We start from the raw sequence: 27,466 nt of genomic DNA on the forward strand, positions 1-27,466 counted from the left end.
ACATCAAAGCAGTAATTAACACTGACTTGTGTAGCGGGTTGGGTTCTTGTTTGCTAAGTGGCAGATTCAACACCGGGAGTAAAACGTTTGGTATTGCTGACTCACATGTTGTCATTTCCTCTCTCAGACGTCTCCCTGGTGTCCACGCTGGTGTCGGCGGCCTACAGCGGTTGCTTGGAAGTCGCAGTGAACGGACAGTCTCTGGACTTGGACAAGGCCATCCACAAACACAACGACATCCGTTCTCACTCCTGCCCCCTGCTCAACTCTCAGCCGTGACAAAAAGCGGTCTATAAGTAGGTCTTTGACTTGATGGGGGGGAAATGTCCACTAAAATTCCAAAAGCTTTGACTCATTGGGAGACAGCTTAGATTGGAAAAAAGAATAAAACACACATTTGTTTTTAAATTGACACTGCTACATAAATTGCTGGGGATTTCTACCCCAGCATGTCGGATGGCAACTGAACTGAGCAGGAAAATCCATAGAATCCAGCAAATACATGGCAATACATTTTGTATTTTATGCGAGCTGCCAGCGTATTACAGGCTCATTAGCCCATAAGAACACAGCAGATGATTTTCAAAGCAGTGTTAAATGGTTGGAGCCTGTCTGGTCGGAGTTCTACACATCCTACCTTTGTTGAAATACAGATTTATTTTAATGTCTTTGCTGGTATTTCCAAAACTTGATTAAAGGGAGTGCTAACAAATGTAAAAAAAAAACGAACAAGGACCCTACACTACCCTGCTGTGTCATCATCTGGTGCTTAAACGTCTCTGAGTGTTTGGTGCATAACAACGTGTTGATTGTGAACCGAGACTCGTATTTGCCCTTAAAATGCTGAATCTCCTCTTGAGCCACAGCATCAAAAACACAGCTCTGTGTTTTGTTGATGACCTTGCACATCGTTACAGGTAGAAATGGACTGCAACGTGGAGCCATTTTTATGATCTCCTCTCAATTGCAAAAGCACTTCATGTCTGCCTGCAACCTTAAAAATCAACCATGTGCCTAGAAAACAACAACCCAAACTTGTCAACAGCTCCCCTCCGATCGGGTCAACCATTTTTTGCAATGGTGCAGTACTGTCACAACTCAAACTATCAGCCTGTGCATTTTCCGGGTGGATTCTGATCCTTTGAAGCACTGACCTGATTGTTGAGCTTTAGTCACTTACTTCATCACAGTCTCCCCTTCTTTTCCCGAGAGTCACTCAGTCACAGTTAAAACCTGCCACATACCAACCTGACGGCCACAGAAGCACAGGGAGGCGGGAGGGGGCGCTGTCCATGAGCAACGGACAAGGCACTGCATCAATCGCACCACACAAGCTACTGAGAACAAGAAGAGTGCGCTGTATTATACTGTGTGTAAATAATGTTACTGTAAAATGCTTTAGAAATGACAGAAAGCAAACACTACCTTCTGCTGCAATATTTTTGGATCGTTTCAAAAACAACAAAAAAACAACACAAACGCCTCTCAGCTTGAGTTTGAGGAAAGCTTTGGCAATAAGTTTGTCTGCTTGACACAGAAACCGAGAGGTGAGAAGAACAATAGCCTGGAATCAAAGTAGCATCAGTCTTTAGAAGCTCGTTTTTAATTTATCGGTGCTGAGCAAATCAAAACACGTTTCAAAGCTGAGAATGTCAGAGGAGCATTTTGACTTGAAACGCCAAAAGGGCTCCGGTGTTATTTTACATCCCTGTCATTTTATAGTTGTCTTATGAATGAATGCAAGCGTATCAAGTTTGACCTTCTATTGTATTTTTTTTAAACCATGTGTTGTATCTTGAATTTTCCCTTATTTTTATTTTTCACTTTAAACTGCCAGTATGTGTACAATGCTGCAAGATGTCTGCCTTTTGAGTTTTAACTTCCCCTAAACCTATTTAAAAATAAAATCAGCTGTATGAACATTATATTATAGAGTAAAATTGTATTTTCAAAAAAAAAAAGAAAAGATTTGTGTGTGTGTGGTCTTTGTTACAGTCATGTCCTAAATTTGGGCTGCATCTTACTTTGAGTTATTTTTATTACAGATAAAGCGCTAAAGATATCAGATTTCAGTTCACGTTGATGTTGTTATAGTAACATTTTCAGCATGAGAGAATTTAAAACATTTAGTTGGAGGTATGCAGTCTAATGGACAGGGTTAATTAAAAAGAATAAAAACCAGTGGATCTTGAGTAAACTTTGAGTTTAGGACCTTAAGTTCCCATCTCTCCCTAGAGAGTAAACACTACACATTTTAAATTAAGTTGAGAAACATGTTTGTTGAAAGTGTGCTTATGTAACAGACTGCTATGGCCCTTTAAATCCAAGGCCCCAACATCAGCACAAGAAGAGGACATTTATACAGTCGGGTTTATAGGAAAAGATGTTGAAATCAGCTGCTTGAAACTTCTGATCCGGCCTGACAGAACAGCTGGGGCAGAGGGAGTTGCAGAACCACATTTTATTGTTTTTTACTTAAACAAGATATTTAAATTCTCCTTTTTTTTTTTTTAAACGTACAGCAACTGGAGTTATACAGTGAAGTCACTAGTAGTCTGAGTGTTCAGTTGAATTTTCCAAGGAAAAAAGAAATTTCTGGGAAATACACATTTTTCTCACATAAAGGCAGATCATTAAATGCCAGGGTTTGTGTTTACGTAAGGTTGATTTTCTGATTGTCATAGCATCTCCTTTCCACTTGTTTTCAACAAAGACTCTTGGGGACATGCTTCTTTTTTTCCACTTATATTTTGGTCGTCACTGTATGCACCACTCAAACATGAATGTTGCATTACTGTATTCCTCTCAAGAAAATGGACAAATTTTCCAAAATCTATTGTTTGATGTTCTTTCAAAGCCCTTACAGCACAAATATATAGGTCAGAGATCAAAACAGTATGAATTTCATAGCAGCAGATACTGAATCCCAACAGTTTACACACATCATCAATAATGCATACAGTATATTGACTCTTAAGTACACATTAAATAACACGAAGATTAAATAAGAGCAACATGAATATCATCTAATCTCCATTTCACATTTCAAGAAAGCCCTTTTTAATTTAAATAAAGATTATCTACACAGCTATTATCTAAACAAGACATTAGATCAGTCCGTTGTCCTAAAATCACACTGTACATTCATAGCGTCCATCAGCAACTGAGACACAAACTGAGGCGTGAATTACTGAGTACTTTGAAAATTTGCTAACTTTTAAATTTCGTTAAAGCAGGCAATATTTTTAGATTGATAAATGCTGGCTAGCAGATCTGATCTGCAAACCCACAGTCTTCAACCTAAAATAAACAACGAGAGAAAAAGGGCTTAATTTTCTTAAATCCTGATGAACAGAAATGGTACTTCAGACATTTACTGTTCTCTTTTGTTTTGTTTTTAAAGACTCATACCTTGACTAACCTTAAACTGTTAGAGGATGAGATCATGGCAGGAATGTTGGGCTCTAAACATGTGGTGAAGTGAATTGTAGCGATCCTTCATAAATAAAATCCCCATATTTTAGTGTCAGCTTGAGCCTCTGAGGAGTTTGCTTACTCCCTTTACTTGCTTGCGTCTGATCTACTAAACCAGCTGCAGGAGTAAGCGTGTATTCTTCTGTTTTTGAAATACTGAGGTGGTAAGTTGCTCTTTGGGGATAGTACGTTTGATCGGTTTTAGACTCTTTATGAGTGACGAATTATAATCTTATGCTGAAAAAGATAACTGAGCTGATTTCCTCAGTTAACCACAGGAAACATAAAGATATACATCCATCAGTCTGTGTCTGCGATCAGTTAAAACCCACAAGACACAGAACTGAAATGTAGTGACTTTTTTTCTCTACAAAGACAACCTACAAAAAGTCTTGTGCTGAACTAGGTGAGGACATCCTCCTCCACCTCCTTTCGTGTGCGTGTGTGTGTCGGGGCTCAGCAGGCATACGGCGGGGGCTTCTCGAAGGGGTTGTAGGTGGATCCGTACAGGACTGGCGCGTTGGGGGTCAGCATGTAGCCTCCGGGGTCCTGGGTGGCTCCCTGAGACGGTGGCTGTGTGGGCATCTGGGCAGGCTGCTGGATCTGGCTCTCATCAGAGGGGTTGGCGCCAGAGCCTCCGTCAGGGATCATCTGGGGGGTGGCAGGTGCTTGGAAGCTGCTGGTATGCTGAAGGGGAGGAGAAACGGAGTAAAATCTCCAAAGTAATCTTTGGTATTTTTAGGTGAAATGTGCTTTTCATTTCTTTGATCTTTGTAGTGTGGCCAAGGAAACGTCAACCGAGATTCATCAAAACAAACTTCACCTTAAAGCATCAGCCAATACTTTGTGCAATGCATGTGGATTTTCACATGGCAGAGGAACACCAGCACAACACACAACATCTCATTAATAGCTACGCTTTGGTACCTGCATGGGTATGGGGTAGTTTGGGTAGGAGGGCAGAGCCTGGCCTGAGGGGCAGAAGCCCGAGTAGGAGAGCATGTGCTGGGTCGGGTTGTAGAGGATATGGGGTGGAGGCGCAGGGCTCGGAGCAATCTGAGCAGTGGGCTTCTGCTGCAGGAATAAAATAATAAGAATAATAATTTCAATCAAGGAAGAAGTGAGATATCATTAAGAAAGACTTGGAGGCATAAATTAAAATTAAAACAGATGTTTTCATCATTAATATTTTAAAGTTCTTCAACCTTTCAGACATTTTAGGAAACTTTTTTATAAATATCACGGGAAAAGACGTGTGTTTTCCACTGAAATTTGACCAATGAATTTAAAGATTCAGGCAACCAGTTTTGTGTCAACGTATAAGCACCTGCTACTTAATAATTGCAGGTGCTGGAACTTTCCTGAAAATGTATTTCACTAAATCAATTCAACCAGTGAAACTTAACTGTTTAGTATAATACTTAACGTACAAAGTGATGTAAGGATTTATTTCTGTTGGAACTCTGATGATTTCGGCTTTCAGATTCTAAAAATCCCAAATTCAGTTTCTTGGAAAATTTCAATATTGCAAAAGACCAATTGAAAACGTTTTAAAACATGAAATCAGTGCTACGGCCATGATATGTCTTGACAGATGAGAATCTCCTCATCTGAGCTGAAGGTCACTACTGAAGCAATAAGAGGTCCATTTTTTTTAAAGTAGAGTTTGTTTTTTTTACATGTTTACTTCCAGTGAGCCATATTTTTGTGCAAACTATTAAAGTAGTTTTAATCCAAAGTTTTCTATTCTTCCTTAAAATCTTTCTGTGGACATTGGCTAATGTTGAAGACATGACCTTTAGCCGTTTCTCTGTTTTAGGCCTGACACTCATACTTTTGTCCTCCACTTGTCCACCTTATTTATTTTTCTTGAACACAACGTACAGTATGGTGTCAGCAACAAGAGCTAGACAGAAAATGAGCTTGGAGCATCTCTAAGTTAGGCATTATTTCACTCAGCTGAGTTTTCTGAGACGCTCGTCGAGCTTATTAAAATAGTATATTAGCCATGCAATGGTCATAGTGAAGCAGATGTCTGGAGTTCGTTTTCTTCAAAGCCTGCAGGCTGTTAAAGCCGTGCAACATAAAACTCCAACATCTGTGCCAGCCACATGGGATATTACACACATTTAGTTTAATCTGATATAAAATCACCTTTACATTTTTTCCTTTTTACTATTTCTGTGGCTTTTTCCCCCCTTCATATAACATTTTTTTTATTTTTCTCGTTGTTGTAATTCTTCTGGACCTGCTGCTCACCATATCCTTGTATGCTCCGAGGATGGCGGCGTTGATGATGCCCAGGAACAAGGCGATCACGTTCAGCACCACAGAGGCCCACAGCAGTCGGTACAGGTGGATCACATCGAAGCAGCCGCTGACCCCCGTGAACTCGTAGTAACGGGTGTGGTACTCTGAGCTGGAACAGGAAGAGGGCAGCTGTGGGTCATGAAGGACTTTTAGTGTTTTCAATCTTGCTGTTATGAGCTGCAAGCACCTAGCACTTCTGTAACCATTAACACTGACAGGTTCACTTTTACCAAGTCATTTTTACAGAATCTGAATTCACCAGTCAGATTTGAAATTAGTTTGCAATATATTGTAAAAAAACAAAACAAAACAAAAAAAATCCTGCTGAAGTAGCATACAACACATTGTAAGCCATGTATTACATGAACTCTTAGTTTTTTAATCAGCCTGAAATATAATCTCCGTTCATATGTCAGGAGAACGTGGTTCATAATATTTGGTTGTTATTATGATGTTTCTCATTTTAAAAAACAACTCTCAGACTTGAAATCAGTTTAATGTATTAATAATTAAACTAATTAAATTAATTAAACTAATAGGCCTGTTCTACCTGAACAACAGACGTGTATGTCAAAGGTGACCCGTTTTTCAAAAAGTACAATATAAATATATTTTATAATCACTGACCACTATTGAGCAATAAGGTTAGGCCTTATTTGATTTTGCTTATGTAGTCACTCAAGAAGAATTTCTATTTGTTTTTTCTCAGTGCTTTGGGTTAAGTATTAACCCAAAGCACTTACTCCTGCTGCCCATTCACTAAGCAAATTAGCAGCACACAACCGAGCCAACAGAAAGATAACTTTCATTTTCTCAAAGCGCTCATGCCTCTCCCCAGGTTGAGCCGCATCCTCTACGCTGTCACTGTTGCAAGTCAAATTTAAACCCACATGCAATATGAGCTTCACAAGGTAAACCCAGTTGTCAAGTGCTTGTTTTAATGTCTGGTTCTCTCACCTCTCGCAGTAAAGGTAGCAGCAGTAGCAGGTGTTGCTCCTAACTCTAAGCGAGCAGGCTTTGTTGAATGAGCGGCACGCCACCTGCTGGGACAATTAGTAAGTTCACCAGGCAAAAAAATTGTGCGGATTTAGGTAAGTTGTTTAGGCAAACAGATGTAAACATAATGTGCGTGAATCGTTTACAAAACCAGGGTTAAATCTAGAAAGTTAACAGAGCTGGCAACACTGGAACCAATTAATTTTTTTAGGAGTAGTAGAATCACTGAAACCGAGATCAACAACTGGATTTCATATATGTAGTTACGCGTTTATGCCACTAGATGTCACCGCATACTTTATAAAATATTCAATGAGGCACAGAATGGGTTTGGTGCTTTTACTGTTTTCTAACAAAAGTCCGTGTGTGTGTGTGGGGGGGGGGGGGGCTGTGTGTGGGGGTGTGGGTGTGTGTGTGTCTGTGTGTATTGCATGGATAAATTTAAGAAAGTAAACCTCAGTAAAGTAGTTATCGTAGGCGTAACCTGATCCACTGCTGTAATAATCACACATGTTCTCCTCCAAAGGCCGTATGTCCTGAAACAGACAAAAGATTTAAACAATCAAAAGTGTCATCATGCAAAATCTGAGCATTTCCCCTCCCACGCCCACCCCCCACAGTAAGTTTACATTAAATGTGAAAAGCAAAGTGTTTTGTGTTGCTATTCTGCATCTGTGTGCCACTGAGGCTGCAGAGGTTTACAACATGCATCTGCTCATTTCTGCCCACTGCACTGGTTCTGCAAAAGCCAGCCCATTATTCTTCACTGCACTTTATGCAGCACCAAAGGTAATAAAAGTCATTTTACTTTCCAAGGCCTGAATGCGCAATAGATATGACTTTTACTGCATGAGAACCAAATACATATATCTGTGGAGACCAGATAATATTGGTGATCAATATTAGGAGCTCAGTGCAGCTTTCAGGATGTCATTAAGAGCAGCAGTCTCTGTCGCCCAGAAGGGAGGCTGTGATGATCTTATCCTTTGTTTGCTTGTCTAGAGGTATTCTGGGGTAAAACGTACATAGGCTCATTTAGTTTGTGCATTAACACATTTTCCCTCCTTGATTCCTTGTAGTTAACAGAAGTAATTTGGGGATTTTATTTATTTTGTGACATTTTAATCAGGCTAAAAGCTTAAGAAACCCTCTCTACAGGTCGAAGTGAGATCAGGACATTCGATACGACCTGATCAGTGCGTCTGTGTGAGTCTCGACCTGGATGTCAGTAGAAAACCCTGCCTGGTTTATGTGGAATGAGATTTGCTTTGTTGACACTTGTCTGATTTCTTTTTCAGACAAAAAAATACATAAATTCATTTGAATTTAAGTATTTTCAGGAGAAATCTGTGCAATACTTACAATGAACTCTGAAGCAATAATCCCATCCACAATGGCACACAAGAAAGACGTAATGACTCCGATGCTGATGAAGATTATTGCAGCCACAAGCTTAAGGAGAGATGGAGACAGAAATAAGAATAAAATAGTAATGGAAATTTGTAGAATATGACACCATAAACATGTAATATTAATTGTGTTGGGGTTTTTTCCCCCTGACAGCCAGAGCTTATGGTTTGGCAACCTAATAATCAAATTTATTGACAAAAATTCACAGAAATGTACATCTTAATTCATTTAAAAATAATTTTAGAGTAATCTGTAACCTTAAACTGGCTGTGTTTGAATCATCAATATCAAGGTTTCATTTACCTGATTATGCGTCTAATTTCAGATCAATGATTGCTCAATGCTTAAAGCCAAATGGCATTTTCCCATAACACCATCACACACATGCACACACACGCCCACGCAAGCAGGTAATCTTCACATCCCCGGTGGTATTCATCCTGATTGGTTGTCCGCAGCGTCTGGGCTGCAGGATGATAAAGGAAATGTATGGCTCCTTCGTCTGCCAACACGTTGTGGCTGATTTACAAGCCGGCCCCGGCGTGTGGCGCAGGAGGACGGCCTTTTGGTGACCACAAGGTCAATCTAATTCCCTCTAATCTGCTACGCACACACAAAACCACGGTGTTGTCTGTTCCCGATCACTGATCAATAACCTCTACCTTCAGCTTTGTTTTTATTTTTTTAAGACGAGGTGATCTAACTCACATATCCGCCCGAGTCTTTTACACTGAGCGGCACGGCCATTTTGTGATTTCACACCCTCGGCCCTGCAGACACAGCTGGCAGATCACAGATGTCTGGTAATAAAATGTACTAATCAGCATCAGCTACTGACGTTTAAATCGCCCCACAGGACCACAGCTTCGGTACGGAAACAACTTTTCTTCTTCAGAACGTCGGCCTCAACTTGTAATTTTCCTGATTTGTAACTCGGATCATCGAGATCTATTTCATTTAGATTCTTGGAATGTTTTCACAAAGATTGTGAAAAACTCAAGTCAGACTTTAAATCTGTCAGAAACCTCTCCATCCTCTGTATTTATTATTTACTTATAATCTTATTAGAGATTAATGAAGTTTACTCATCTATTTTTAATAATTGTGAGGCAGACAACATTTAACAGACATCATTATAACAAATTAAAACAAAACATAATAATGCAATTTAATTTTTTTAGGTAACTACACATACTAGCAGGTTGACTTATAACCTTGTAACTTAGTAAATTGCTTAAGATCACCTGGAATATTTTTGCTGTAGTCTTGGCATTACAATAGGAATGATCGAAAACCTCCAGGTGTCAAAGATATTGTATAAAAACAGCTAGACAAATATTGTGAAAAAGTTCAGTACTTTTTATTACCAACGTCATAAAGTGAAACCGATTTATTTTATGGGTTCACTACACTCAGTGACATTTTCCCAGCCTTTATTTTAATGGAATATTTTTAGCTTGAAGCTAAAGCAAAAATCAGTGACAGTGAAATTTGAATATTGCAAAAAGTTTATAAGCCATTTATAGAAAGTTGACAGGAAGGAAAAAGTCTGTTAAGAAAGGGTTTGCCAGCAACAGGGATAACTGCAGCCTTGATTGGACTGTCATGCAAAATCCATTCACAGTGAGTGGACTGAGGGAGGAGCTACTACACACAGATGAATCCTATATCTGAACCCTCTTACCTGGGACAAGGAAAAAATAAAAAGAACAGCTCTTTTGCTCAGAGTCATCAGAAGAAAGTACAATTTTTTCATTCTGAAATCAAGGTCCCAACCGGGGAAGACAGGAGAGGCACAGAATCCACGTTGCTTAAAGGGTAACACTTTATTTGACGGGTTGTGAATAACAATACACCAACAACAATTATGTAGCATTAATAACATAAAGCTACATAATTTTTAAAGTTTAATCAGTAACACTTTTATAACAAATTTATGTCAGATCATGATTTCTTGGTTCATGTCAAGTTGTCATAACGAAGACAATTTTGAATAATGTCAACTTTATTTTAAAAAGTGTCATGATTTACCGAATGACACTTTATGACAACAGTCATAAATATTCATGAAGACTTACTCATATTCATGACAGGTGCTATGTCATATTTATGACGGTGTCATAACAGTCTTATTCACAACCCATCAAATAAAGTGTTACCTTTATTGCCAGCAACTGGTACTGTCTTACGCCTCCTCTTTGCAGAAAAAAAAACAAACATATTAATTATAAAGCTCCAAACAAAATTCAGATTGTTGTTTTTATTTTGTTTTAGCGTATATCAAAAGTGAACAATCTCGCTTTTTAAAACGGCGCAAATATCGTCAAGCACACTGATCTGGTTGAAAATGAGCAAGAAATCTGAAGAAGATACTTCTAACACGATTCTGAAATACATTTTCATCGGCGACGTGAATAAAGAACCAGGCTGAGGAAATGAGCTCTTTCTGGATGGCTTTATCTGCCACTGGTCCAGACTCTCCACTTCATTAGCGGTTCAAATGACTTCACTTTTATGGGCTGCAAGTGGGAGATGAAGCCAGCGGCTGAGACAATAGAGCCTGACAACTGCATTACTTCAGATTACCTTGGCAACAGCTGCCAGCACATAAAACATATTCACTGTTTAATTCACTAACATTATTCCCCCTAAAGGTCCAGTTGAACTGAATAATCATATTCTGTATAAGATTAAAGACACGCGCACATCTGGTGTAGATGGATGATCAGCTCTTGAGATCTCACTCTACTTCCCTTTAAAGCAACTCAGCAAACTTCATGTGTGAAGTGAACATTTTTCTCTAACAGATTTCTTCTGGTTTTGCTTTTTGTCCCACTTTAATGTCTTAGATTATCATTTTAATACCTGACCAAAACAACCTTTTGTAAATCAGTTGTCAAATAATTCAAAATATCACTTAAGTAAGAAAAATATAACGTCCCCTAAAAAAATAATAATTGGTGCTATAACGCTCAGCGTTTTCTTTGTAGAAGAGAAATGTCAGCCCAATCTTCTGTTCAGAAAAATCTAAATCCGGCGGCGTTGAATGAAGAGCCATGCTCCGTGCATCGCCACAGCATCTCAGTCGGCTTAAGATTCAACTTTGACAAGACCACCTCATTCAGGGGAGGACCTGCTGTTGTCCTTTTGTTAATGGCTAAACAAGCCAAGTGTTTTTTAGTCGATAGGGTAAGAAACTGAAAGTCGGACCTTTTCCTTCAAGGCTTTCAATGAGTGGGAATACAATTTAGCACAAACGCGCTATGCAGTCATCTAAAAGTTGTTGACAGCTTATTTATTTATACATCCATCCATCACCATAGTTGTTTATATTTTGTAAGTATTTTGAAATGTATAGATTATCCACTTTGATGAAATAAAGGCCAGTTTTCAGCCAACAGGTTGTTAGACTACTTTATCTTAATAATGTCCCATCAGTTGATCTAATTAGATCCTTTTAAGCCTTTTACTTCCACAACATTTGTGTCACTTTGTTATTAACAATAAGTCTATAGATAATAATGACAGAGACGCCATTATGAGCCGCTTCAATAAGCTTTTTGTGGGAAACGTGCTGCATGTTGCCACTTGTCTCTTTCCATTACGAAAGTATTGTGGGACCTACATTTTCCAGCTCATGCTAACTGTAGATTTGCATAAAATGCAACTGGACTTTTTGTATTTTAAAGATATTTATTCTTTCCTTCTCAAGCCCACTGACTGTAGAGTAGGTAAACTCACAAGTCACCATCAGTGCTTTGGTCTGTGGTGAGAAACCTCTGCAAAATTTGAAACACAGAAGCATTTTGATACAACTTTTAGAGTGGAGCACTAATGACAAATAGATAAAGACACAAAGAGGAATTTTACGGCCTCTGCAAAGATAACTATCAGGTTATGTAACTAAAATCGCTGACCGCTGCAAGGTCTTCCTCCGCTGATTGGTCGGCGATCGTCCAATTGTGACCACAGCTGGCCACGTTGGCAATAAGAAGTGATTGTGCCGTGGCCTGTTGGGTAAAATATGGCCCGTTTAAAGGTGCTTCTCTCTGAACTGCAAGGTGACCAGGCGGACTGCAGTGTGGGAGACACAGGCGGTAACTAAAGGAGAAGCGGCTTTAGGAGAGAACACGAGCTACATGAAGCGTTTAGTCATAAAGAAATCTCTCGGAGCATCGGGGCGGTGAAGCCTGTTATCAGAGTGGCTCTGATGACCAGACAGAGAAGCAGTTTTTCACCTTCCTTTCACAGGAAACGCTGCACGCTCCGACAAGTTCCTATAAGATTTTTTCCATAAAATAGAGTAAAAGAAATTACGACATTAAAGTTTTGCTTTGCACATATAACTGAGTGCTGTTTGAGCTGGTTCCTGTAAAAACAGACCCATCTGTCTCTGTAGCGATGAGGTACGGGGAGTTGGTTACCTTTAAGAGGTTTTTATATGCGTTGTGGAGTCTCAATCTAAATGTTCTCTGATGTCAATGAAAAATGTAAATGTCTAAAATGTGGATCTTGCAATTCAACGCTTTCTTGCTAAAGAAAGAATCAAATAAAGGGAAAAATTTAACTTTTTACTGCCTTCAATCTTCAGCTGTATAATAAATAAAACTCTGGTAACACTTTATTTGGTCGGGGTGTGAATAAGACTGACACAACACTGTCATAAACGTGACATAACACCTGTCATGAAGATGAAGGAGTCTTTATGAAAGTTTATGACTGTTGTCATGAAGTGCCGTTCGGTAAATAATGACACTTTTAACGCAAACTCCATTACAAAGAAACTCTCGTCTTTAAAGCGAAACATTAAAACAAGTAAAGCACCATCTTAAGACTTGGAATGTTGCTGTGTTCAAAAATAACCCAACTAATTTAAACTCTGGTTAAATAAGAGACAACATACATCGGTCATCATCGCCTGCCTCTGAATAAGCTCACGTAAAGTCCAGATGTCTCAGTTAGTTTCCTCTCGACATTTTCTCATGTGCATCTCATGCATCTGCAGAGAGCTTCCAGATAATCACATGGATCTCCTGGTCAAAAATAGTTGGTTAAAAAAAACAACTCTACACGTCACCAAAGCACACCGTTCCCACAGTGAAGCATGGTGTTGGCAGAATCATGCTTTGGAACAGTTTTCTTTTCACCTGAAAATGAGACCTACATGGTGGGTGGAGCAAATCTTATAGATTTCATGTGTTTCCTAGGAAAGGCCAGTACTTTCCGGTCAAAATGTGCCGACCTGACAGAGTCCTACCTAAAAAGAACGAAGGCTTTAAAATCAAAAGGGGCATCGACAAAGTCTTAGTTTAGGGGCTACAAACATTTTGTGTTTCATTTTCTCCCTAAAAGATTTCAGTTTGTTTTAGAGATGAGTTGTACTACTGCTCAAATGTCACTACGAAGTTGGAAAAAAATATCTGAAGCTGTTTGTTTCTATACATCAGAGAAACCAGAGATTTCACCAGGGATGTGCAGACGTTCAAACTATTTTACTAGGCATTTATGAACATAACTTTCTTTTTCCTATTTTGATTTAATTGTGTGTAGTATGGCTTTTTTTATTTCTCTATATTTTGTAAATGTTATTTCACCTTTTGAAGCATAACCTGTAAATCATTGGTATGAATAAAAAAAAAACATGATTACAATAGATTGGTTGTTTTATTGAGTTCATTCATTTTTCCAGGGAAGCAGGAAGTGCATGTTTGGCCACTGAAGATAAACTCATCACTTCTCTCCTTGTTTACATTTCGGACCATACCAACGCCTCCATCTGCTGCTTTATGAGGTCAGAGTACCAAAAGGGTTGGTCCATTCAGGAAACGAGGCCTTCGGGGCTCTCAGGTATCCGAAACATTGTGCTAGGGATAGTTGTTCTTCTCTGCCGTGCCAACCGGCTCTCGCGTTACTGCGATGGCATCAGATGGAGGAGAGAAGAATTAGACACCTGTGTGGGAGCGAACATCGTGCCTCAGAGGAGACACTGTAGACCAGCGTTAGCGTGGCAGCGATCACACCATTAAAGTTTAAAAGCACAGACGCGGGGGAGTGATGCCACAGAGGCAGCCAAGATGCCGCAGCTTGTTTTCTTTGTTCACACGTTTAAACAACAAAGCGGACAACAGGAAACCTGAGTCAAAACTCAAGAAAACTGACTGAAAATATGACCTGACTTTATCTCTGATGGTGACGCTTTATGCAGATGCTTTGTCACAGAGTGTGCTGTGTGTGTGTGTGTGTGTGGGGGGGGGGGGGTGTGTGCGTGTGTGAGAACGCCGCAGGAGGAGCATCTATGAAGACTGATGCAGACATGGTACACTGCCTCACAAAGTAAGCCAACGTGATCCGAGCAGGCACGCAACACCCCGGACACTCCATGAAAAATTCACATGTGCCTCAGTCATGTTGAAAGGCACAGCGGACATACCTGCATCATGCCTGGACAATCCATAATGAAACTGTTGATCTGTGCTGCGTTGTAATGTACGGATTTGGACAGAAACTGGTATTCGTTTGTTTTTTTCTCACAAAACTTAAAAACATGAATACAATAATCATTAGAATTAGGACCATGAATGTGAATCAGATTTTTCTATTTGTTTATGGTAAAATGCTCATGGCGCGAGTGATGGCTTTTAAAATTAAAAATGAAAGGCTTTACACCGTGTTCCAAATTATTATGCAAGTGATGTTTTCTCAGGTTTTCTTAAATGGTCAATGCAAATGATGGTCAGTATAATTTTCAAGTCATGAACTATTACAGTATGAATCAAATTTTACTGAACAAAGCTCCCCATGAGAACCGTATTTTTTTCAAAAATAAAAAACTCAAAATGCACTGTTCCAAATTATTATGCACAGCAGATTTTCTAGACATTTTATGGATTATAAAGAACTGCAAACGGTCATTCTTTGAATGTGCAGCATTAAGTGGTCACATGTACTAAAATCAAAAGCTATTTCAATCAAAAACATCTTAACAGACTGAGTTACATGTTAACATACGAGCCCTTCTTTGATTTCACCTGCACAATTCTTGCATCTATTGAACTTGTGAGTTTGTGGAAAGTTTCTGCTTGAATTTTTTTGCAGAATGTCAGAATATTTTCCCAGAGCTGCTGTTTTGATATGAACTGCATTCCACCCTCAGATCTTCTGCTTGAGGAAACTCCAAAGGTTCTCAATAGGGTTGAGGTCAGAGGAGGATGGTGACCACACCATGAGTTTCTCCCCTTTCATGCCCATAGCAGCCAATGACACAGTGGTATTCCTTGCAGCATTCATTGTCATGCATGAAGATGATTTTACTACTGAAGGTACGGCTCTTCTTTGTGAACCATGAAAGAAAGTGATCAGTCAGAAAGTCCATATACTTTGCTGAGGTCATTTTCACACCTTCATGGACTCTGAAGGTGCCGACCAATGATTCTCTCTCCATGATTTTGGCCCAAAAAGTGACTCCACCACCTCCTTGCTGACATCACAGTCATGTTGGGATGTGGTGGCCATCCACCACCAATTACTGTGTCCATCTGGACCATCCAGGGTTGCACAGCAGTCATCAGCGAACAAGTCTGTTTGAAAATTAATCTTCATGTACGGCTGGGCCCACTGCGACCGTTTCTGCTTGTGAGCTCTGGTTAGGGGCCGAATAGCAGGTTCATGCACCGCAAGTCTCTGGTTCCTCCACCTTGAGGTTCCAAAGGCACCAGCAGCTTCAAATAACTGTTTGCTGCTTTTTAAGGGCATTTTAACAGCTGCTCTCTTAATCCGATGAATTTGTCTAACAGAAACCTTCCTCATTATGCCTTTATCTGTACAAACCCATCTTTGTACTGAATCAGCCACAAATCTCTTCACAGTACGACGATAACGCTTCAGTTTTCGTTAAATATCTAATGTTTTCATACCTTGTCACGACACTACCTGATGATTTTCGTCAGCAGAGACATTTTTTCTCTTCCCCATATTGCTTGAAACCTTTGACCTGCTTAATAATGTGGAACATCCTTCTTAAGTAGATTTCCTTTAATTGAGCTCACCAGACAAACTAATCAACCCAGGTCTCAGAAATTAATTATAGTGATTCAAAGAGCCCTGACACACAATACCATCTATAAATTTAATAGAACAACAAAAAATGTAATCTTTATGACACTTAAATCCAATTTGCATAATAATTTGGAACACAGTGTAGTTCACCTCTTTGACTGAATGCAAACCTCAAGCAAAGATTTTCTGCAGTATTTACATCAAAGTGTAGATTTAAATTATCTTATTAACCAATGACATTGTTATTTCCAGAATATTTTTAGGAAAAATAACCTTCATTCTGAAGTTAGATGTTACAATGAGTAATGCAGTTATGAGATTGATTTTTTTTTGTTTTGTATTTTTGTGTCATACCTCATAACGCAGAAATAAATCAGGAAAGTGATTTTAAAAACGTACAACTGTATTTATCGTTTATAATTATGACTGCTGTTAGGTATTTGGAGTTCATTGATCAGTTTAAATACATCACAACTTATTATGTGTTTGGGGGTAATGGAGCTGATTTATGATATGCGTTTGTGCAAAGAACCAAATCTCCTCTCCATACATTATCACTATTTCTTGTTTGCAGAGATTAGACAGATTAGACAATGGAATCTTTTTCTTAAAGGGAAAATAGGAAGAGCGACAAAGATACAATAGAGATATTAAAGCAAAGAGGAGAAAACTAGGCATGATTAGCTCTATTTAGTGTGTGGATTAGAATAATTAGGACAAAATTAAACATCAAGTAAAAAGATTTGTAAGTCACTGGAGTCCCGTTCAGACGTGCTGGGTATCATGCTGAGTTTCAAGTGCTGTTAACTCGATACTGACAATTAAATGTCACGTAACACCTTCTGTGCTTTTGGTTTTGTAGCTGCAGTGTATTTGACCGTTGCTAGACTTTTATCACAAACTGGTTTGAACCGGCTTCAGAACGATTCTGGCCCAGTTTAGCAGCGTGTTTTTTCCCAACTCTAAAACTTTTATATGTGGACGATTTAGCTGTCATTTTTCTGATGTTGCTTTTTGGGAATCGTGGATAGGATAATTTTTTTTATTACCTTCTTCTTTTTTTTTTTTGCAAGGAGACAATCTGGTGTTGTCTGTGTTCCTGTCCAAAATAACGGATCTCTGCTAGCAGCTGGCCGATACTAATGCAATTCTCCCTCTTGTCATTGAAGTCTGGAGACAAATTTTCCCCGACCACAAATCCAGCCATGTACTCTGACCTGAGCATGAGGAACATGAACTCATTACGCTGCCATTGAGTAATTTGATTTGTCTCTTGCTCACAACACAACAATTTCCCGCAAAACAGTTTAGCAGATTTGCACAGTCTGTAATGTAATCTTGTAATTTATGTTATATATGTCTTGTTTTCCTGGAACACGGCCTCGTTTAAAAATGACAATTCTAGTGAAGCACAGAAAGCCATAACTCACCTTGATGCAAATCAAGGAAAGGGGTGTCGTGCAACATCACATTGTACAAGTAAAGTTTTAAGTATCACAAATTAAGATTTTGTTTGATACTTGAAATCATGAATTATTGCTGTTTCCTATTTTAATTGTGCGATATATCACATTATAGCCTCTTTATGGGGTTCTTGAGTAACTAAATCTGAGTTGAAATAGACCATGAAACACCGGATGTGTGACTGAGATGAAGAATATCTACAGTGACAGTCTGGCGTCTCTTTCCAGTGACCATTGGGTCAGTGGCGGGATACTCTGGACAGGTCACCAGTCCATCACAGGGCTATTTCAATTATCTCTGGAGTCATCAAACTAATTGTAATGTCAGACAAAGATAACCTGAGTAAATACCAAATGCAGTTTTCAAATAATGAGGCTAAAAAGTTCATCAAAACCAACCTGGCTCTATGGTAAAGGTAAAGGTAATTTTATTTATATATCACATTTTCAGCAACAAGGCAATACAAAGTGCTTTACATGAATTAAAAGGAAATACACACAAAATAACAAACCAAAGGAAAGAGGAAAAGAAGAAAAAGCTAATAATGTTGATCCAAAGTAAATAAGCCAGATAAATAAACTACCTTTACCTTTACCTTGAACATCTCTAAAAACAATGCATAATACCCTGACAAAACACACATGTTCATCTCTGAGACACTCAAAAAAGAAAAGATTTTGGAGCGGCCTAGTCAGAGTTCAGATTTAAATACAATTAATATGCAGCTCCATTACCTTAGACGTCCTGGTCATCCCCTAATCTGACTAATTCTGTGAAGAAGAGTGGGCCAGAATTCATCGTCCACTCTCGTTGCCAATTATCTCAAATGCTTGAAAACTATTCATGTGACAGTAGCATAAGCAGTTACCAAGTTTCAGGGGACAAATACAAAAATGGGGTGTAAAGGTATGTAAACCTTATTTCTACCAGACAAAATATTAAAAAGAAGCACTGAAAAAGACAGATCTTTTGTGCTTTCTGAAACATGGGACTGAACAATAGTTCAAAGGCATACCTGACCATAAAAACGAAAACAAAATGTATCTATATGTTTATCTCTTGATTTTCTTCTTTTTACATTTTTAAGGTAAGGGATACAATTTCTACGAGATGAAGCTCTAAATAACTTGAGCCTTAGAATGATAAAATACATTCATATTTATTGAAAATGACACTCAGATGTACAAACTCACCATGGGTCTGCGGTTTTCCACCAGGTGGATGCCAACAATTCCCAGAAACGCTCCAAAACTGAGCTGAAGAAACAAAAGAAATGTTTGTGTTTGTAATTTAAAACCCACCGGGTCACCTTATAACCTTTTTTATATATATATAAAAAAATTGTTTCACTCACAGTGATGCCGGGGTAATATCCAGACACGGACACGTTGTCAGTGCGAGTGGCCGAGACGAGACCGATGGTGAGGACCACCAAAGCCAACGCCAGCAGAGACACGGTCACACACAGAGCCGTCTTCCTTCTGCGGACATAGAGACCTGAAAGCAGAATAAAACAGATAAAGACGGATGTCCAGATTTTGACATAAATGTGACTAAATATAGTGAAAATATTTCTGCACAAATCACAGAAAATAGATATATGACATGCATTTTAACCATTGATAAACATAATTTTATATTTTATACAACTAAAGCACCTAGTGTTGTTGTTACACATTAGTTTTCAATTGTACAAACTGTTATGCATGTGATTCACTGACTGTTGCATTTGATTCATCGTGCAAAAGCATTGAGATTTGACTCCTGCTACTTTTTAAAATCCTTTACTTGCTGACAACTTGCTGTATTAATTTTTTTTGCCACCTTTATAGAAATTATTGAGCATTTCCTTTCATTAAACAAACTTATAAAAGTGATTGCTCCTTCTTTACAGCAGGAAATAATCAAGAGGTGCCTCCCCAAGTATTTAGTTTATTCTGCTCCCTTTTTACACTTCAATAATTTAGAGTTTGAGTCTTCCCCAAACCTAAAGGTGCATTTGTTAACGCAACAGCAATATTAACTAGAAGAAGGCTGATGATCAGTTTCACGGGGAAAATGGAGAAACATGCTTAACAGTGTGAAGGATGCTGGTTTTTAAAGTTAAGTTTACCTGCAGAATCCAGAGTTTCTGTGGTTGTTTGCTGACTGCTCTGTTGTGTTTCGGGGTGCTGCATGTTGCTTCAGTCAGGATGAATTCAATCTAAAATAATAATTAAAAAAAAAACACAGTCCAGGTGGTTCCTCTTGTGCAGTCAACTAACACTAATTTGCTTCAAAATAGCGTCCTCATCCTGCGCGGAGTAACGCGACCGGTTCCTGTGTTTCCAATCTACAGAGCTGCAGGATGATCAGAGGAGGTTTCAGTCAGCTGACTCTATGAAAGGTCCGAAGGGTTCAACTTTACTTGTAGCCTGAGGGGAAGGGAGTTACACAGAGAGAGGAAGAAGAAGCCAATCAGCTCCCTGTGTCCCTCCAGTGGTGAATTATTCAAATATTTGTCTTACATAAGTTTTATACAGCTTCAGATGGATTGCTGTGGAAATTATTTACAGTTCTCAGTCTAATGATGCATAAAACTAGGCTTTATGAGGTTTTCATGATTATGGGAAAGAATAATTTAAATGAGTACAGCGCCCTCTACTGGAAAGCAATATATATATGTGAAGTGCTGAAGCTGTATTGACTGACAAACATCCCGTAACAAATACATTGAAACAAGAAAAGTTGAAATAAAAGTAACCTACATTCTTATTTACAGGCCTGATAAAAAAATAAATACGCTTTAAAAGAAATTCCTCCTTCTTTTCTTTTCTTTTCTTTTTTGCAGCATCTCACAATGAAAATTTCAATTATAATTCATCAGCCATCCATTGTTTCCAGTTTTATTTTTTCCAAAATCGCTGCAGTCATCCTTATCACCCCCAGAAAATATCACCCCCCAGAAATTAACCCTAACCCTAACCCGAAACTGAAAAATGTCTACCTCAGTTTTTCAGGCAATCAGATTGTTTGGGAATTTTTAATTTGTTATCCTTTACAATTCATTATCCTTGGGGTGTAAAAGTAATCTGACACAAATTCCCATTACTGTTAATGGGAATTAACAAAATGGGAAAAAGAAGAGAACATCCCTTTAAACAGAAGTAAATTTGTGTTGAGCTTTTAAAGTATTGAATGTGAGAGGACAACATAGCTACTGACCTAAACTTTACGGTCAGAGAAATAATGAAACACTTTTAAATATGTGCGAAACAGTAAAATGATACATAGGATTAACACACCTTCATAACAACCATTCAATTTAAGGTTTTTATTCACATATTTAAGAGGGATTTCAATAATATTTAACATATTCAAATAATTATTTACATATCTAATGATTGACACATTGTTACCGTTTTTGTTTCAGCAAAAAGAGAAGATTATGGTGGAATTAAAAAATGAATGAGTACTTTGTAAATGCATAAACTAGAATATTAAGCGTTAACCTCCTACATGACTAGCATGAAAAAATGTTAAACTAAAATAAAGGATTTATGAAACTAACAGCGACAAAAAGAAGAATCTTGTATGAATTGCAAGGGGTACAGATTAATTGAAAAACATCAAAACCACATTTGGATTAAATGCAAAATGGTGCATTTGTTTGCTTAACATCTTTGTAGAAGAAAACAAACTTTAAATCATGTTGGAAACTAATGTGGTACACTGGGGAAGCAGAATGATGAAAAATAGAAGAAATATGTGCAAGCTGAAAGCCATGCATTGGTATGAAAAATAAACACTGTGCTGCTTGACTTTTGCTTTTCATTTAGTCTCATAGCGACTGAAGAACTTCACATTTTTTTTAACTCCTAACTAGAACAGTTACATAAATCTGTATATTTTGCAAAAAAAAAACAAAAAAAAGAGAAATGTTTTTAAAGAAGCCTGATGAAATATCAAATACTTTGGCGAACTGTTGAGCAATTTCTTTCCCTGGAGTAAAATTATTAAAAAGCACAATAATCCTATAAATCTTTACATTATGCATTTCTTGAAATACAACAACAAAAAGAAGAATCATCGATGACATGAATTTTCCTTCACTGACTTCTTGCCTGAAAAGTGCTCAGTACTTGTGACAGTCCCTGTTCAATCACTCATATAGAGAAGAGAGGTTTCATGTCGAACTCTCAGCACAGCGTGCAGGTGGAGGACTTGGGCGGCTGCTCCAGGATGGATTCACGCCGCAGGTCGTTGGGCAGGGTGCCGCCGGGGCCCCACACGTTGAGCTCTCCGTAGATCCCGGTCTCTATCATCTCCTCCTGCCAGGGGATGGGGATGTTCCCTGTGGCAAACTCATCGAAAAATTCCTTGTCTACGTCTTCCAGAGCCACGCCTTTCACCGTGGAGAAGGCGCCGACGTTATCCAGGTCCTTGGCGTAGACCGTCTTAGAGTCTGGCACGAAAGGGGGAGGTAGGATTCCTGAAGGGGACAGAAGGTTAAAGAGTTTGTCTTAGATAGTTTGATGTTGGAGACATTGATGTTATAAGATGCACATCAGCAACAGGATATCTAATGTTCTAGTGTTTTACTTTAGTGAGCAACCCACTTAATATTTTACTCTAACAAAGGTAAAGCTTGTACATTAAAATGTTTCAACTGATTTAGTTGAGTCTACTTTTCAATAACACCAAGGCTTTTAGAACCATATTTGGACTTGTTGACGGTCCAAACAGGGATGGTCAAAGCTGTGGAAGCACTGGGAAATGATCAGAACCTTGTGAATTTTAAAACTTGGTAATAAAGTGGCACAATAACAGTTAAGTAGCTACAGCAAAAGTGTATCCACACTGTTTGAAGATCAACTGTCTGCATTTGTTTATATGGGAAAACACAGTGAACAGAATGATGAAGGTAAATTGTTTCTACATGTCTTTTATTTAAGATAAAACTTTACTGTATTAGTGTAACATGGAAAAGAAATCCAATGAACTACAAAATGGACTTCAACTCATAAGACCATTAGATGACATCTAGCTCAACTGTGTTTGGCACCAGCTGAGAAAATGTTTCAGTCTCCCCAATTAGAGATATGAAATTATATAAAACTCTTTCAAGAAAAAGGTTAAACACCTACAAGTCGATAATGGAATAATTTTGTGTACTTTTACCTCTCTTGCTTGTTTCTTTTTATTCTTTTTTCCCCCTGCCGTTTTCAGAGTTCCCTTCGCTGAAGGGTGGGCAGGGGATATGTTTAAAAACTTTTTTTAAATATAGAGCAGAAACGTCATTTTGGTGACACTAATAGCTTGTGTCTGGACATTTGTTTCTGTCACAAACTGACCTGCGTTCAGTTTCCTCCAGTTAATATCCTGGAAGAAGGGGTGAGCCCTCAGCTCGTCACACGAGCCGTCCTTGAACCCGAACCTGTTGTCCACCTCCTTGCACAGCAGACCCTCGCAGATGGACCGGGCGCTCTCGCTGAACTTTTCGGGATAGGTTACGGGATCGTTCAGAATCCGTTTCTTCACCACCTTGTTCTCCACCTGATGCGACAAAATCAAACCTCTGCTCAAACTCCAAAATCAAGAAGCCCCTTGTTTATTCACGCACCCTTTCTTTTCAATCAACCTTCTCTCCGCGACTCCTGAAAGGTCCCTTAGCAGCCAGGAACTCATAGAGTGTGACTCCCAGAGTGAAATAATCCACAGAGTAGTCGTACTCTTCGCCTTTAAGAAGCTCAGGAGCCATGAAACCTGAACAGGAGAATCAGAAGTTCTCAGTGTTTAAACTGGAGCATCAATTTAGATTTGTTGTAATGAATTAAATAATATTAAACGCCAAACATTTATGTTAGAAATATTTTGTTTAGTGTCTCAGTTGGCTAATGCTGTAGGAGGTCTGTTAATAAAAAATAAGCAATTTAATCTTGAACCTAATCATTTTCCTTGTAATTTAGTTTTCTTAATTTAAGATCATGTCTCTTTAAGGCCGTCATTAAGTCAAAATGAAAAAATGACAGACACAGACAGAGGTTCTTAACCAAATCAAAATCGTCTCATTAGGTATAAAAAGAAAAGTCTGCATGATAACCGGAGCGTTACAGGATCTGTTTTGTTTGTTTGTTTTTATATGAACGTTCAGTTTCATGCACTGAAAATTATGACAAAATTTTTAAAAACACAAAAACTGAAGCACCATCTTAGCTTTGCTCCTCCTTAGTTTTAATTCAAATACTTATTTCCAACCCTACATAAAAACACATTTTATCAATATGTATGCCAACTATCACTAAGATGTGCTTTATTATGTTATTGTTCTATAGGAGCAAGAGTAATTTTTATTTTAAAAAAATGTAAAACCTGATAACGTTAAGTTCAAATCCTCAAAATATAATCTGTGACATTAGATAAGGATTAACTGTATTGCTCTCACACATTCAGTTGCAGCCAAAAACCTTTGTTCAAAGAAGAATTTCTTAAGCTCACTGTGTAAATGTTTTGTCTGTACCTGGAGTCCCAGCGTAGCCCTTGATTTTGAGCTGATCATCTGCCAGCTCCACGGCGAGACCCAGATCAGAGATTCGTACGTTACCTGCGAGAAGAAAAAAAACAGCACAGAGATGCCAAGAGCTCACTCTCTAACAAACTTTATTTGCTATAAAAAATAACTATCAACTCTAAATGTAGTGTGACAAAACGAAACCATCTGTTTAGTGTGTTTTTGAATCTTTGTAAATCCAAGAGAAAAAGCTTAACTTTTCCCAGTTCAGCTCTCATTATGTGCTTGTAAGTATGCAGAAATGCGGTGCCTTGCAAAAGTTTTCATACTCCTTGAACTTTGTTGCTGCATTGAGTTTTATGTAGTGAAAGGTGGTAAAACACAAATGTACGTCACAAGTTTCAGATTTTTAATTATATAGAACAAACAAAAGTTAAAGCATGTGCATTTTTCTTCTGCGGCTCAACTTTGCTTTGCTCTGTCACATAAACCATTGAAGTAACATGACAGAATAACTCTACAAGTAAAAAGACTTCTGTTAGGTTATTGATATTTAACAATCTCGGGCAGATTTGAGTTATGAGATTTATTTGCAAGAAAGAATTTCACTTTCTACCCTTTTGCCATGTTTACAAAGCAATGGCACTTCATTTCCTATGAGTAAATGTTTTACATAACCAAAATCAACCTTGGGTTTTAGTCATTGGCTTAAACCTTTGGAAAATAAGGGGAAAACTAGCTTATGCTGATGAATTAGCTGCATTTAAAGTTTCTCCCTTTAGTTGAGTGCATGTGTTTCTGACCCTCATTGTCCAGCAGCACATTCTCTGGCTTCAGGTCTCTATAAATGATCCTCTTCTGGTGGAGGTGCTCCATGCCCTGGATAATCTGCGCCGCATAGTAACAGGCCCGTGGCTCATCAAAGCCTGGGTTGTTCTCATCCACATTGTAGATGTGATACCTGGAAGCAAAGTTATCGATCAGAGATAGGGAGGGAGATATTGTGTAATTTGAACTTCATGGAAGATGATATGAAACAAGAATAATAAAAAAGTGCAAAAGTGTTGATAGAAGTTCTAACCTCAGGTCTCCTCCATTCATGATGGTCATGACCAGACATAACTCGATTTTTGTCTGGAAGGCATAAGCCAAGGAGACAATGAACCTGCTGTGAACTCGGGCGAGGATCCTTTTCTCCACTATTGCCCCCTAGAGGCAGAAGAAGGTAGTAGACGTAAGTAAACCGTCCTGGCCATCTTCATTCACAGGCTTCTTACTAATCCCCAGTCTAGCTTTGAGGAAATGTTGTAGTTGTTCCTTCTACTATGTTGTAAGATTTCAAAGTTTCCCTGTAAGCCACCAGTTCAGTTGACTTAATCACACAGTGTGTTTTTCTCAGCTCTCAGTTTGTGCGCCATCTATAATTAAAAAGTTTTTTAAAAAGTAAAATTGTGAAAGACAAATGTATTTCTCTAACTTACTGGGTCTGGCAGTTGTATGTAGAGTATTTCGATATAGACTCAGTAAATATTAGTAAAGCCAGTTTAATCAAGCTTCCACTGAAAATTATAATTTATTTTTGGAGTAATTTGTAGAGACAGTGTGCCTGAAATTTGACTCCAGCACATAAACGATCTACATTTAACATAGCTAGAAAATCATTTTCCTTTGTATGATTGCAACTGGTACATTTGATATGTCTTTCTAATCCTACATGTCAGTAAATTTGAAGCTCTTTTAAGTTTATTACACCTTTATCTATACTGAACACAGCTTGCATCGCATCAACAATACACAATAGATTCAGAATCTCTTACCTCATAACCTTTTCTTTTCTTTAACCTTTTCTTGTTGAGCTTTTTGCAGGCATACAGTTTTCCTGTGCCTTTCATCTGACAGGCGGACACTTCCCCAAAACCACCTTTACCTAAAACACGGAAATCCAAAAACCAGTCCTCTCCCACCGGCTGCATCTCCAGCCACTTCCACTGCAGGAATCTCTTCAGATACATGCTCTCCAGGAAGAAAGTGTAGGGCACTTCTTTGAGGAAGTCCGTGACGCTGTCCATGGTCGCATTGAAAAGATCGTCGCCTGCTTCTTGGTGTTTCTCCTTGACCTTTGTGATGCCATTCTCCGGCAGAAAGGGGCAGTAATACTTGGCTTCGGGCTCCATGTACCGAGACAGGATCTTGCCAGCTTTACTGGCTCTGTCCTCGTCCTCAGCCATGTTATATTCCTCGATATCCTTCCAAAGACGGCAGGGGCCTTTATACTCGTTGTTGGAGTCCAAGAACTCCTGGAAAAGCCGTTTGCCGATGGGCTGCTCCATGCAGACAGTGTTGAAGCCCAGGTCCAAGGTTTCACGCAGACCTTCACAAACTGTGATGTGAGGCAGCTTCAGGCGGGAGCGGTACTTCTTGTCTCGGTTGATGGCTGGATTGGCAGTGCCATCAAAGCTCCCACGGGCAGAGATGTAGGCAGAGTTGGCCACCACTGTGGTCAAGCCACCAATATCCATGGTGATACAGAAAAAAAAAAATCTACTCAAAGAGGTTTTAGCTGAAAGTCTATAAAGGAGGAAGTCCAAAACAAGAAGGAGAAAGTAGGGATTTATTCTTCCCTTAGGGATTTTAGAGGCAAAGTTTATCAGCCACCTATCATCCGCTCACTGCAGAGACCTCAGTGAGGGGATCACCAAAGCTCACAGCTTCTTCTCGCCCCTTCACACACATGCAGACACATGCAGATCTGCCTGACTCATCACCTTTCTCCAAAGGGATTTATCCACTCCGTTATCTCTCTAATGCTACATCCTGTGCTTAGCCCATGTGCTCACTGCAAGAGACAAGGAGGTTGAAAACAAAGCAACGAAAAGACAAGGGAAACAAAAGAAGCAAGAATACATCAAAGTTCATTACCTTTCAGACAAAATAATATGCATTTTCATGATTTCCTCATACATTTGGTCAGAGCTTATTGCAGTTTCATAATGTAACTTAAGTCAGTATTTGTACAGGCTTTATAATGGTCTTAATGGTTTTCCTTTGGCTTTTGGTACTTTTTCCTCCAATTCTGTATACCTACCCTATTAAAAGTGTGTAAAAAATTAAGAAAGTGTGCAGGAGGAGAGCAGAAAAATAGGTTTAAAACCCTTTGTAGAATATATTAAATGTTTCTGTATTTCATATCTTAAGAAAACAGAAGAGGAGGAGATCCCAGACCAAGGACCTGACAGTGAGATCATTCTACATTTGATCGTTTACACG

The 27,466-nt window shown here is 38.7% G+C and overlaps 3 protein-coding genes across 4 annotated transcripts in view; 1 reads left to right on the forward strand and 2 right to left on the reverse strand.

The window, feature by feature from the left end:
- gas6 (growth arrest-specific 6) overlaps positions 1 to 1,925 on the forward strand; it is a 12,874-nt gene extending 10,949 nt beyond the window's left edge. The window contains exon 15 of the mRNA XM_032561725.1: positions 128 to 1,925. Coding sequence (XP_032417616.1) covers positions 128 to 279 — 152 coding nt within the window. The 3' untranslated portion in view covers positions 280 to 1,925. The remainder of the gene's footprint in view (positions 1 to 127) is intronic.
- On the reverse strand, positions 1,771 to 20,074 carry tmem255b (transmembrane protein 255B). Of its 2 annotated transcripts, none has more exons than XM_032561727.1 (9): positions 19,823 to 20,074; positions 19,064 to 19,206; positions 18,903 to 18,965; positions 8,143 to 8,232; positions 7,236 to 7,316; positions 6,742 to 6,824; positions 5,734 to 5,893; positions 4,402 to 4,548; positions 1,771 to 4,161 (listed from the first exon to the last, which is right to left on the reverse strand). In XM_032561727.1, exons 1-9 carry the CDS (start codon positions 19,884 to 19,886, stop codon positions 3,931 to 3,933), a joined length of 1,062 nt encoding a protein of 353 aa, XP_032417618.1. In that variant the 5' UTR covers positions 19,887 to 20,074; the 3' UTR covers positions 1,771 to 3,930. The 2 variants fall into 2 exon arrangements, with proteins under 2 accessions (XP_032417618.1, XP_032417617.1); XM_032561726.1 differs by having other exon boundaries at positions 6,742 to 6,827.
- Positions 20,075 to 21,017: 943 nt separating this feature from the next.
- grk1a (G protein-coupled receptor kinase 1 a) lies at positions 21,018 to 26,982 on the reverse strand. Its single transcript, XM_032559973.1, has 7 exons — positions 26,017 to 26,982; positions 25,281 to 25,408; positions 25,003 to 25,160; positions 24,209 to 24,292; positions 23,330 to 23,454; positions 23,043 to 23,244; positions 21,018 to 22,180 (listed from the first exon to the last, which is right to left on the reverse strand). Exons 1-7 carry the CDS (start codon positions 26,716 to 26,718, stop codon positions 21,888 to 21,890), a joined length of 1,692 nt encoding a protein of 563 aa, XP_032415864.1. The 5' UTR covers positions 26,719 to 26,982; the 3' UTR covers positions 21,018 to 21,887.
- Between the last annotated feature and the right edge of the window lie 484 nt (positions 26,983 to 27,466).

This window comes from Xiphophorus hellerii, chromosome 4 (genome assembly GCF_003331165.1).
Source record: "Xiphophorus hellerii strain 12219 chromosome 4, Xiphophorus_hellerii-4.1, whole genome shotgun sequence".
NCBI classification, from domain to species: domain Eukaryota; kingdom Metazoa; phylum Chordata; class Actinopteri; order Cyprinodontiformes; family Poeciliidae; genus Xiphophorus; species Xiphophorus hellerii.